Genomic DNA, 13,661 nt, shown 5'->3' on the forward strand with positions numbered 1-13,661 from the left:
CTGTTTTTGTACAGCGCAGCTATAAACTTTAAGAACGGTGTCAAATTGACTAATAATTGCAGCTATATTGTGTTGGTATCTGTTCCAATTCAAGAGGGCAGAACTGTCCATCTTGACTGGGCTTATTTCACTCCTCTCCTCACTGAAGCCGCCTACTCTCGCCTACATTGGCGAGATGAGGTGTATCTCAAACAAGCCTAAAGTCTCAATGCCATGTTGTATCAATGAAAAATTCAAAATAATTTCTGTCAACACACTGACACATAAAATTATTTGAATTTATTAGTGTGAAAGCATATTGCTGATTATTGCCATATAATTCACTTAAGTTAATGGTGTTTGTGGCCACAGTTTCATTCGCAGATACGACTGACTGACCAATACTGATACAACTTGGATTAGATTTCTAAAAGTTTCACACTTACAGCACACAATACAGACATTGATGCACAAACGCAGATATGTTTTACATGTCTACAACATAAAGAATAAATAAACCATAAATTCCTTGATTTCTCTTAAGTAACTTTAAATATAATATGCATGCACAATAAACTACTGTTAAATGTATCACTCAACAGAAAGGTTTTTGGAGTTCTTGCTAATCCTCCGCAAAGTTCTGCAATTGTTTGAACTAGCTCAATTGGTTCGTTTTGAGTTGGACGTCCTACTTTGGCTGTGTGTCCTGCGTCATCAATGAAAAGAACATGTTTTATGTTTCTAGAGTAAGCCATGTTTGAATAAAAGCTTTTTTATATTGTGGAACAGGAAGACGTGCCTTGGTTTCTTATTTTCTATAGATACAAGTTTGATCCCAAACAAAGAGCACCTTCTAGGACTATTAAACAGAGGTCGTTTTAGTAAGTAGCACTCCAAGATGATTTCCTTGTTATTTTAATGATGTCTTTGTTATTGTAATTTTTTTATATATTCAGGCAATTTAGAAAATATCTGGAGACATGAATATACTGAAAAGGAAAATGGAAGTGAAAGTATAGTTCAGGAGAGAACATTTAATTATTTGCATGTCCCCAGCCTAATTATTTAAAGTTATTATTATTATTATTATTATTATGAATATAATGTAATGTAATGGTCATAAAAAAAAAAAACAAGAAAAAAGAATGTCCTTGTTTAAGATTTTATTTTGGAATGGCCTGAAAGAGTCTGAGATTTCCCAGCCTTAAATGTTGTCCCAGTCCACCCCTGTTTGAGAAGGTGATTAGTTACACCTGAATGAGTTTACAAATCATTTTTAGGAGGGGAGATGATCATTTTTCCAATTAAGTTAATTATTTTTTTTCTGACATCTTGGTGTTATACTGATGGTGTACTGAGTTGCAGTTGGATTAAACAAAAACAGTGTTTGTCTTCATATCAGGCTTACAAAGCAACACAATTAGATCAATTTAATGGGGGGATTCTATTCTATAGCCACTGTACCTAGTGACCTGACTATCACAGAGACTTGGGTGGGATTTGGGTTAGTTGGTGGCAACCTAGCAGCCACCCACAATATCCTAGAAACCACTTAGACAAGACCCTGGGTAAAACTATCTAGTTATGCACTAAAACCCTTCCCTTTAGCAACTGTGTTGCAGTGCCCTAACAACCACCCAAAACACCAATCAGTGTCCACGCATAATACATTGTGTGGGTGATGCAAATTAATTATTGTATTGATTATAAATTAATGTTTGCCATTTAAAAGATGTGCTTAAAATATTGCTTCTGTATGGTTTCAGTGTAGTTTGTGCATAAATGTGTTCTGGTAGATGGTTTGTTGACTGATTTCTGCGTGCAAAGTTTTCAAGTCCTTGCTACACAATGCTGAATGCAGAGTAAGCAGTAGCCTCACCAGCTGCTCTCTGCATCAGTTTTGTGGATGGAACATACCAGTGTTTTGGCACAATTCACCCCCGCCCCTCCTTTTTAGGGACTGGAGGTCAACAACAACTCCCTTTCTCTACATTTCTTTTGTTTCTTTCTTCCCCCCCTGCATCCCTTCCACATCATGGGCTCAGGGAGCAGGATAAAGTTTGCTGTTTGTGAGGTGCTGCAGTTTGCTAGTTTTTGTGTTCCACTTTTTATCATAATGCAACGTTTTGCCCTTATTGTGGCTCGAGTAAAAAGTCAATCGGAACCAACTGGTGGAAATTCTACGACAGCATATTGGCTAATTGTGGCTTCATCTGTGGCCTATGTAACATCAGTGGCAATGCTGATTTGGCTACCTTTGAAGTATATGGTGTTCATGAAGAAGGCGGCACTGGTTGCTCGTAAGAAATGGTAAGAGAAAAAAAGGAGTGATTTTTTTTCTTCTCCTGGATTTCATTAATTATACAAATAGCTTCATAGAAAGCCGTGAAAAAAAAAAAAAGTTTTAGCTTAACTGTGTCTCTTTTAGATATGTTGCTATGGTAAAATCACATTTAGAGACATTTAGAGACACATAATGTTGTTGTATTATTTTAAGAATCTTAAGAATTTAAGAGTATTTTGTTTATTATGATACTATGTATTATAATAAAACAATTACAGTACCATGGTATTGATTTAACATCATATTCAATTACTAAAAATGTTTAAGAATATATTACTTAATTTTAATAATTAGCAGATGTTTTGGTCTTTTTGAACAGAAGCAGGTAAAATAAATAAATAAAATAATCTTTATTTTACTTATAAATGCACTGATGTTGATTGTTATTTGAACAAATCTCACTATGACAATTACAGAACTTTTTCACTTTTCAGGAGACCGGTTGCTTTGGCTTTTGTACTTCTCTCAACACTGCCCTGTTTTGCTTTCCTCATAGCCAGCTCTGAGGTAAATACATATTTGACTATTCACAGAAAACAGACTGAAAGAGATTGAAATGTTATGTAACAGTATAGACTGCTGTTCATAAGTTTGGTTTCATAAAAGTTTCATACTCTTATTCATAATTTAAATATGCTAATATGTTTATATGAAATTATAAAAAGTGATACAAAAGACTTACATTAAAAAATTCAGATTTGCCACCACAGGAATACATTCTATTTTAAATTATATTGAAATAGAAAAGTGTTATTGATTGAAAAAAAAAAATGCAAATTTTACATGCATCTCGATTTAGTCCAAGAACACATGGGAGTATAGTGACCTAGTAAGGAAGATATAAGATGTCTATGATTGCTTCGATGTACTACAGTAATAATCAGTTGCTCTTCTTGTTTTGGTCTACACGATTTTGGGTCTTATGCCTTTCTTTCGCTTCCTGAGGATGTTTAATATTCTAATGTGTGTGTGTGTGTGTGTGGTTGGTGGTTGGGGGATGGGGAGGGGTGCATTACATATGCATAGCATGATTCAGTAAATAAAATCATAAATTCAACTAGACATTAAAACTTCCATGTTTTTAGTATTTAACCTCATGCACATCATATATGATATACGTATATATACAGTATAAAGGAAACACTCAAAATGTTGAAATAGCACACCAAATAACTTTCTGCTGACATGTGAGCATTCAGATGTAGCACTGGCCATTTTAGAACTGCGATACTGTACAAGCAATAGTATACAAGCATTCCAGGTGGCGCAAGTGAAGGAAGCACAATTTTTAGAACTCCATTGCTGAGCATTCATCTGGTGAATATCCACTCTCTAAAAATAAATAAATAAATAAATAAAAATTTTTCAGAAGAACTACAACTCCTCACCCGCACAAACAAGCACTTTTTAAACTCTGCTGCACTTTGCTTCACGGAAACCTGGTTGAGCAGAGTCATTAGTGACAGCGCATTACATCTAATGGGCTTCCAACTGTTCTGAGTGGACCAAGTCACTAAATCGTCTGGGAAAATGAGAGGTGATAGATTATGTTTTTATATCAATGATGGCTGGTGTAGAGACGTGACAGTTTTAAGGAATATGTACCATTCTTTATTATCTGTAAGCCTTTTTATTCACTGGGGGGTTTATTCTGGTGAGTGTGTACATTCCTCCTGATGCGCTGGAACTGTTGGCGGATCAAATCACACACAAAGAGCAGTTTTATCCGGACTCTTTCATTATCATTCTCTGAAATTTTGAAAAAGCTAATATCACCTATGAACTGTGTAAATATAGACAGCATATCACATGTCCCACCAGAGATAGACATATTCTGGATCATTGCTATACTCTTTTAACCGTCTGGGACAGACAGAGTGTTTTGGGGCCCTGGAGAATTGACATGCCCTGACATTTGTGCTTTTTTCATTTGCTTATAAACATATTAATGGCTAAAATCTAATAACACTGTTATTAGCACAAACTGGTCTACAATATATAAGTGTAAGCAAGTGTAAGCATGTAGACTCACTGCCCACTTTATTAGGTACACCTTGCTAGTACCATGTTGGACCCCATTTTGCCTTTAGAACTGCCTTAATTCTTTATAGCATAGATTAAACAAGGTGTTGGAAACATTCCTCAGAGATTTTGGTCCATATTGACATGATAGAATCACACAGTTGTAAAGAAAACAAGTCAATTTAGCTCAAAGGGATTCATTTAAGATTTGAAAGGGAATTTAGGACAGAATCACTGTTTTACATTTGATCACTGAGTCGGCCAGTGATTCATTGAGCGAGCCGTATAGCATCAACTCTGCAATGGGTATTAATATCCAAAGTACACTCCCTTGGTCTTTGGATTTTTTTGCAGAACAGAACAAAAGTAGTTAATGGGGGGGTGAAATGCTCGTTTTCACTCAATATCCTGTTAATCTTGAGTACCTATAGAGTAGTACTGCATCCTTCATAACTCCAAAAAGTCTTTAGTTTTATTATATTCATAAGAGAAAGATAGTCTGTACCGATTTTTCCCGGAAAAACACGAGTGGCTGGAGGCGTGACGTGTGGGCGGAGCTAAAGAATCACGAGCGCCAGTAGGCTTTTGCGTTGAGCGCGTCTGGAAGCTGTGACACCGTGAGGACAAAACCAACCAAAACAAACCATGGCTAACAGTCAGATTCAGCGTATATTTATGATCCAGTATCAGATCCAGAGGCTGAAATTGAACAAGAGCAGCATCAGCAATCTCTATGTGCATCTCTATGTGCATCAGCATCAGCATCTCTATGTGGTATGTACTGAAACTGTATATATTTGATTAGCGGTTTTGGAAAATGACTAAGTTCCACTTTGTCGTCTTTTTTTTTTTTTTAAGCTGTACATGTGGAAAGTGCAGTTTGATGACAACATCGCATGTTGTTTACTTGATGTGCTTACACGCCGATAGCTAAGTTAATAACACAGAGATATTTGAAGCAGTTTTACTCACCGCATGCGGTTCCAACACACGATCGTGACCCTTTTTCGTTGGGACTGCATTATCCTTAAGAAATAAACGATGTGCAAATTCGGCGTCAAACTGGACCTTGTTTGTAAAACAAGCATCTTCGAAATGCAGGGGAACAAACACTTGCACAACTCCGTTGATGCTCTGTAAAAATAAACTCCATCCACTGGTCCCTTAATGCTGTTTCTCTTTTGGTAATCTGTGCAGGGTTGTCTTGCCCTGGCAACCAAAAACACACTCCTTTTGTGACATTTCGCGACGCTCTCGCTCTGATCAGTGAAGTCTGTTGTGCTCTCAGTGCTGTGCTATATGGGAGCACACGCTCTTCCGGCAGACGTGCCCTCAGGACCCATATAAGGAAATTCCGCTCCATCTAGCGTCACACAGAGCCATACTCGAAAAAAACTTTCCGAAACTTGTGTCAAACCGGTAGTAGTATTTTTGGAACAGAAATACTCCTTCAAACGTACAACTTAATTTTTGAAACTTTGTCCATGTTTAGCATGGGAATCCAACTCTTTAACAGTGTAAAAAACTCAGTATGCATGGAATAGCATTTCACCCCCCCTTTAATAATACATTCTCAAGTCATAAGCCAATTAGTGTGGGGGCCCCACAAGGATGTGTACTGTCACCATTATTGTACACTAATGATTGTGTTTCACATTGTTAATCAGTGCAAATTTGCAGATGATACTACATTGATTGGTAATGATTTAGAATATAGAAGAGATGTTTCTTCACTGTTTGAATGGAGTTGCACTCATAATCAGAAGTTGAATGTCCTGAAAACAAAGGAAACATCTCTGCAACGTTAAAGTTGTCCGACAACCTAAGAGGCATTATTAAAAAATCCCATCAAAGGCTTTTTTTCTTAAGAAAGAGTTTGGCATATTTAAAGTTGGTGTGTACATTTTTTATAGAGCTGTCATTTAAAGCGGGCAAGGTCAGGAACACTTTGATTTTCTTATTATATGCATTAAAATGTACCTTCTTTCTCAACAACTCTCAAACTATGTATTCAAAGATTTATTTTTGCAAACCCCTCCACTGTGTGAGGCTACTCTGCTTTGATTGGTCTGATTACCCAGTTTGTTGTGATTGGTCTAGTGCGTACAGCACATGTTGTAAATGTAATATAAATGACATTCTATCTTAATCAACACATTTCTAGACAATAGAGGGCCCATAGCTCATTAACAGAACAACATGAGTTAGCTGTAGATGTACAGCTGCACTGACTGCATAAACAACACACAAAACTACATATTTTGCATGATCGACAGAACATTTAAGCAACAGTTATTGATCATACTTACAAGTTGTGATTCAGAGGACCAAGCTGGTCCAAACAAACTGGGCACAACTTTCAAGGACAACCATTTTACGAATCTGGAGATTTAGGAAGCTGTCAGTGAAACGACAGGAACTCAACAGAAGTTTAGGATAATACTTGTCAATTATTTTTCATGCACAATTTCCCCACTTGAAAGGGAGGGACACATTATCAATGGAGGCCTTAACTGGATACAACTCTTTTTTTATTATGTCAATAATTGTGTAAGGTGATTTGATATTAGGTTTTATCATGCAACATAAACACAGATTTAACATCTGTGACACACAACATGCCTTTATATTAAAATGAAATAAAACCACTTCTCATAAAGAAACAAGAACATGATCCTCATTTCAATGAAATACAAGGGCTTTTAAAATATTTATTCTTTATAACAACTTTACACAGTCTTCATCCTTTCAAGCAGACATATTCTGCAATCTGTTTACATTCACTTAAGATGTAACTGAGCTCTGTTTAAGAGAATACTCTCCAAACAGACAATTCAACTTTTTTTGTGTGTGTACTTTTCCATTCATCCTATGCAAAAGAGAACTGAATTCAGTACTTGTGTGCTGTGTTTGTGAGAGGCACTTTTTCTGTGCATGTGTTCTCAGAAAACCAGAAAGAACTGCATTGTTTTTGCATTGTCCTGGTTTACAAAACAATACAGCCAGTACAAACGATGCCGAACACAAACATATTTGCTGTTCTACAAATCGACTATGCATCTGCCACTACACCAGCCAAATCCTTTGATTTACTGAATCTAAATTAAAGTTCTCACCGGCTGCCACGCTGTGTAGCAAGTGTAGCTTATATTCCATAGAATAAATCAATAAATCCATGGCTGTATTCGAGCTTGCGCCCTATACCTTAAAATAGGGAACTATTTGAGTGGATAGCCATCCACTGGGGTCCATGATAGAGTTCAAGATAAATCCTTTATTTTTACTACTTGAGCTGCCAATTTGGCAGTTTCAAATTATTATTAAACATTTAAGACTGCATTCAGTACATGCTACCCATCGAGTGGGAGGTGATAAGTCAGTCATTTACTTGCATACTGTTGGGAAATGCCTGTGTCTGTAGATGCTTTATTTTTCATTAATTTAGCCACTATATAGAATAAATGCCTGGTGTTATGTTTGTTCTCTTATAAGAGAGATAACAAGTCAGTTGATTCTCTCCTGTATCTGTCCTCAATGAGCTCGCTACTCAGCATTCCTATATGACTAGAGCATACCGTAGCAGTGCAGCCTGCTTCAGAAACCCCTCCACCTCCCCCAGATCCACCTGTATAGATCTGCTATGAGGTGATTTGTGTATGCTAAGGGGAATATTTCATGTATGTTATATTTATAGCAGCAAATATTCCTTACATGCTCAAAGCAGTATGTTGTGGATGTATTGGCAGTAGCAAGTCTCAGTACTTGTTCTGTTCTTGAGAGTTGTGAGAAGATTGAATTGCCGCATCTCATCAGAAGATGGTTCCCACAGCTGAATCATTCATAAATTCATTTTACAAAGCTCATAATAAATCCTTTATTCTTACTACTGGAGATACCAATTTGGCAGTTTCCAAAGATTGTTAAACAGCAAGAACAAACTATGCAAAAGAGACCCTGCTATACCAGGCATATCATTTAATTTACCAAATCGAAAATAAAGTTCTCACCAGGTGCCACTTCGGGATATTATGATGTTTTGGATGTTTGTGCACTTTTTTCATGTCTAGGTCTTAGGTTTTTCAGGCCTTTTTAAAAAAAAAATCAAGCATACCAAACTAAGCAAGCCAAAGGTGATAGTGGCAAAGAAGAGGTTGTCCCTAAGTGCTGATCCACCACCTGGTTTAGATTTGGTAGATCTGGGAGGCTACAGTGAGCATCTGATCTGGATACAGATGGGATCTGTATGGATATGATGACCTTAGAATAAGAAAGAGACAAATATTTGTAATGTAGTTACAATATAGTGATTGCATTGGGTGTTATGGGAAGTTTTCCCGGTTCCAGTTGACCTAATTAATGCAGCATAACAATCCTTTAACAGATTTTAATGATATAAATGTGATATCGTATTATGTGTATACCAGAATAAAGAGATGGATTTTTAAATCTAGATTTAAACTGACAGTGTGTGTCTGCATTCCAATTCTTCCTTACAATGCCTGGATGCCCATGCTATTAGCCTGAGAATCCCACCACTAAGAAAGCCACAGATGTTTGGCAGAGACTCTGCTTAGGATGCTAAAGGGCAGCCTGGGTAATAAGTGGTAGAAGAATAGCCCAAAAAGTTATTGACATTTGCATTCAGTGTAGAGACCCAAGCAAAATATTCTCAGGAAGTGATTGGTGATTTAACACCAGAAAGAAAGTAAAGGCCTGCACCTTTCAAGTTCACTACGGTAGATGTATACTGTAGATTCTACAGTATTTGAAACCTTCCATGTGAAAGATGCCATTTAAGAAAATAGCTTTGCTGAAAGTCTGGGGTCTTGTCTTTAGCGGCATGCCAAACAACTGAAGGTTTCTTAATGGCCTTTCAAAGATTTTCTGCAATTAGAGGCTATCCCTAGCAGATTTGTCTGGATCCAGACATCAATATCATTGTATAATGGTTTTGCAGGAGCTGTACAATTTCCTATAAGGAATTAACAAGTTCTGGAGAAAATGGCAACAAGTGGCATAGACCTTGAAAATTCAACAGCTGATTCTCCACATAGAAATGGAGATGCAGAGGTTACTTTACTTTACCTATCGAGTGGGAGGTGTTAAGTCGGTCATTTGCCTGCATGCTGTTAGGAAATGTCTGTCCCTGTGGATGCTTTATTTTTCATTAATTTAGCCACTGTATTGAATAAACGCCTGGGGTTGTGTTTGTTCTCTTATAAGAGAGATAAAAAATCAGTTGATTCTCTCCTGTATCAGTAGCCAATGAGCTCGCTGCTCAGCATTCATATATGACTAGAGAATGCCGTAGCAGTGCAGCCTGCTTCAGAAACCCTCCACCTCCCTCAGATCCACCTGTATAAATATGCTATGAAGTGATCTGTGTATCCTATGGGGTATAATTCATGTATGTTATATTTGTAGCAGCATATATTCTTTAAATGCTCAAAGCAGTATGTTGTGGATGTATTAGCAGTAGCAAGTCTCAGTACTTTTTCTGCCTCAGCAGCAGCATAGCAGATCTATTATGCCAAGAACAAATACATTAACATTGTCAAGTACATTACCATGCCAATCCCACTGAGAGTTGTCATGAAAGAACTAACAGTTTTAAGAGTTTTAAGTAGAAGTACTTTCCTGCCATGCATTAAAAAATACAGATAAGAGCAATACATTAATCAAATCTGAAAATGTTCTACTTTTATATGTATACAGAATTAATAACAACAAAACTTTGTACATTTATAAAATAAAAATAACATACAAGGTGCGTTGTCTGCAGCCTTGGTCTGCTGTGATCTGCTGAGCGCCATTAAAATGAACTGTAACTCAGTGAATACTATAGCTATAGAAAGTTTGGCATGTCTACTTTTAAACTAAACAAGTGCTACCAAAAAATATTCTGTGATAAAGTAATCCATATGAAAACAACACAATATCCGTCTTTCTTGTCTCCCTTCATTATATCTAATGCGACCACAAGAAAGACGGATATTGTGTTGTTTTCATATGGATTACTATGGCACTTTTCTATGCACTCAAAGTACTTTACATTGTGAGGAGGAATCTCCTCATCAATCACCAATGTGCAGCATCCACCTGGATGATGCGACAGCAGCCATAGTGTGCAAGAACGTCAACAACACACCAGCTTATTGGTGGAGAGGAGACAGAGTGATGAGCAGATGTGGATGCTGTCATTACCTGGTACTGGGTGACGGTCATGATCGCTGCCTCACGTGCCTGGACATTTAGCATGCTGGGGTGGCATTTGTGGATGAGTCAGCTTCTCATTGTGGGAAGATGATCATCTCAGAGTCACAGGCCAAGCTTTGTTTCCTCAAATGCCTGGAATAACGACCATATCAGTAGGAGGTACTGCCCTCCGGGCTGTCTCTGTCACCCCGTGTCTACACGTAAGTTGTGGAGGCACCCCTTGTTCCCCTGAGAGAACAAGGCTTTCTCATTCTCAACTACCTTGATGACTGGCTCATAATAGCTCAGTCTCAGGATCAGTTGTGTGAACATATGGACTTAGTGCTCTTGCACCTCATCCAGTTGGGCTTTTATGTCAACTGGGAAAATAGCAAACTCTCCCCGATGCGAAGGATCTCTTTTCTCATTATGGAGCTGGACCACGGCCAAGTACCAAGGTGGGCATGGCAACATGGCACTCACTGGGTCCAAGTTACACCGATATTAATATATTGATTTATTACCAGTGCTGGAAACCGTTTTGCTGCTTAATATTTTTTTGGAACCTGTGAGATTTTGTTTAGGATTATTTGATGAATAGAAAGATAAAAAGAACATCATTCATAGTAAATCACCATATTGGAATGATTTCTGAAGGAAATGTGACATTGAAGACTGGAGGAAAGGCTGAAGAAATATACATATACATACACACACACACATTCATTACATACATCTATATATCTAAATAAAAATAGACTCAGTATATATGACCCAAAGTAACTAGTAACTAACTACTTGAGTATATTTTTTATCCGATACTTTTTTACTCTTACTCAAGTAACTATTCAGACTTTTACTTTTACTTGAGTAAATATTTCTATAAGTATTTTTACTTTTACTTGAGTACAGTTTTTGGGTACTCTACCCACCTCTGGCCTTAATCAACGGCTGGCGGGTCATGTTTGACAGGCTTGCAGTGTCAGGAGTTTGAACGGGCCCCCAACTCTATTGGTACATTAGGCAAGCACATACTAGTCTATACGGACAAAACTGTGATTGTTGCATACATCAACCGACGAGGTGTTATGCACCCCCATCGCATGTCACAACTTACCTTCTCCTTTGGATTCAGAAACATTTGAGGTCATTTTGTGCCATTCACATTCCTGGCCTACACAACCAGGCAGCCAACGAGCTGTCAAGAGCTGCACTCCCTCGAGAGTGAAGACTCCAACCCAAGACAGTCCAACTGATTTGGAATTGTTTATGATCTGTTCAGGTAGCTCTGTTTGCCTCTCCATAAAACTCCAACTGCCAGCTGTTCTGCATCAGCCTTCACAAATATGTATTTCTCTTAGTGAGCCTTCTTGCACAGACACTGTGCTAGTTCAGGGAGGATGAGGAGCAGATCCTGTTAGTGGCACCCTATTGGCTCACCCGGACTTGGTTCCCTGAGCTAATACTCCTCGTGGCCGCCCCACCTTGGCCAATTCCTCTGAGACAGGGCACCATTTGGCACCAATGTCCGGACCTCTTGAAACTTCATGTATGGTCCCTGGATGGGACATAGAGGTTCAAGGTGACCTACCCCAAGAGGTACTTGACACCATCACTTCAGCGAGAGCATAGTCTATGAGACACGCTTACGCTTTGAAGTGGAACCTGTTCATCAAGTGGAGTTCTTCTCATCGAGGAGACCCCTGGGGATGCACGATCAGAGTCATGCTGTCCTTTTGCAGCAAAGGTTGAAGCAAGGGCTGTCTCCCACCACGCTTAAATTCTATGTTGCTGCAATTACTGCTATCCACTGGGGAAGCATGACCTGATCATCAGGTTCCTTAGGAGGGTGAGAAGGCTAAATCCGCCATGACTCCCATCTATATCCTCTTGGGACCTGACTCTAGTGCTTTTGTCTGCAAAGGCCATTTGAGCCTTTGCAGACAGTCGAGCTAAAGTTTCTCTCAATTAAAACTTTGTTCCTGCTTGCATTGGCCACCATCAAGAGGGTAGGGGACCTGCATGCATTTTTGGTTGATGATTTGTGCCAAAAGTTTGGGCAGGCTTTCTTCCAGGTAATTCTGAGGCCACAGCCCGTCTATGTGCCCAATGTTCCCACTACTCCCTTCAGGGATCAGGTGGTGAGCTACAAGCGCTGACCCCAGAGGAAGCAGAACCAGCCCTAGTTTTGTCCTTTCCCCTCTAAGCCTTAAGATGCTACGTAGAATGGACACTGATGCTTCAGGACATTTAAACCGGTTCTTTGTCTGTCACAGAGACCGGCAGAAGGGGAATGCCATCTCCAAGCAGAGAATGATCCACTGGATAGTAGATGCCATCACCCTGGCTTATCAGGCACAGGCTGTTCCCTGCCCACTCAGGTTGAGAGCCCAGTCTACTAGAAGTGCTGCATTCTCCTGGGCACTGGTTTGTGGCACCTCACTAGCAGATATCTGTAGAGCTACGGCTGTTCGATTGATTCTATAGCATTCATATGGAGCCGGTATCCTCCTCTTGTCTTCTCACCTCAAACAGGTAGAAGCACTGAGAGGCCCAGGTTTTTACAAAGCTTTTACAAGGCTTTTATGAGGTCGGCTTGATAAAATAACTAATAATAGACCCTGCTGAGCTCCTCCATCCCCTCAGTAGCCATATGTGGAGTAGCGTCCCACTCCAGGCCTTCACTCGTTTAATCCATGCCATAGTAACAGTAGCTGGTCGTCTTGTGGTAAGCCCTGGCATGAACCAAAAAGTAGGGGTGCAGGAGGCTTCCACAGGACACTGGAAGGGGCAGTAGCTACAGCTTGTTCTATTTCACCAGCATTATAGAAATGTAAGTAGTGAATGTGTATGACCATGGGAGGGGCTGTGTAGGTTTGGTAATTTGGGCTGTGCCATAGTAACAGTAGCTGGTCGTCTTGTGGTAAGCCCTGGCCTGCATCAAAAAGTAGGGGTGCAGGAGGCTTCCACAGGACACTGGAAGGGGCAGTAGCTACAGCTTGTTCTATTTCACCAGCATTACAGAAATGTAAGTAGTGAATGTGCATGACCATGGGAGGGGCTGTGTAGGTGTGGTAATATGGGCTGGTGGGGTTAGCGTGCCAGGGGTGAATTTATGTAA

General features: G+C 39.1%; 1 protein-coding gene across 1 annotated transcript in view; it reads left to right on the plus strand.

Moving 5' to 3' along the window:
- The first annotated feature begins 1,840 nt into the window (after positions 1–1,840).
- Positions 1,841–13,661, plus strand: part of LOC113092625 (transmembrane protein 236) — a 139,037-nt gene continuing 127,216 nt past the window's right edge. Inside the window, exons 1-2 of the mRNA XM_026258292.1 lie at positions 1,841–2,289; positions 2,758–2,830. Coding sequence (XP_026114077.1) covers positions 2,015–2,289; positions 2,758–2,830 — 348 coding nt within the window. The 5' untranslated portion in view covers positions 1,841–2,014. The remainder of the gene's footprint in view (positions 2,290–2,757; positions 2,831–13,661) is intronic.

This window comes from Carassius auratus, unplaced genomic scaffold (genome assembly GCF_003368295.1).
Source record: "Carassius auratus strain Wakin unplaced genomic scaffold, ASM336829v1 scaf_tig00214678, whole genome shotgun sequence".
NCBI lineage: Eukaryota > Metazoa > Chordata > Actinopteri > Cypriniformes > Cyprinidae > Carassius > Carassius auratus.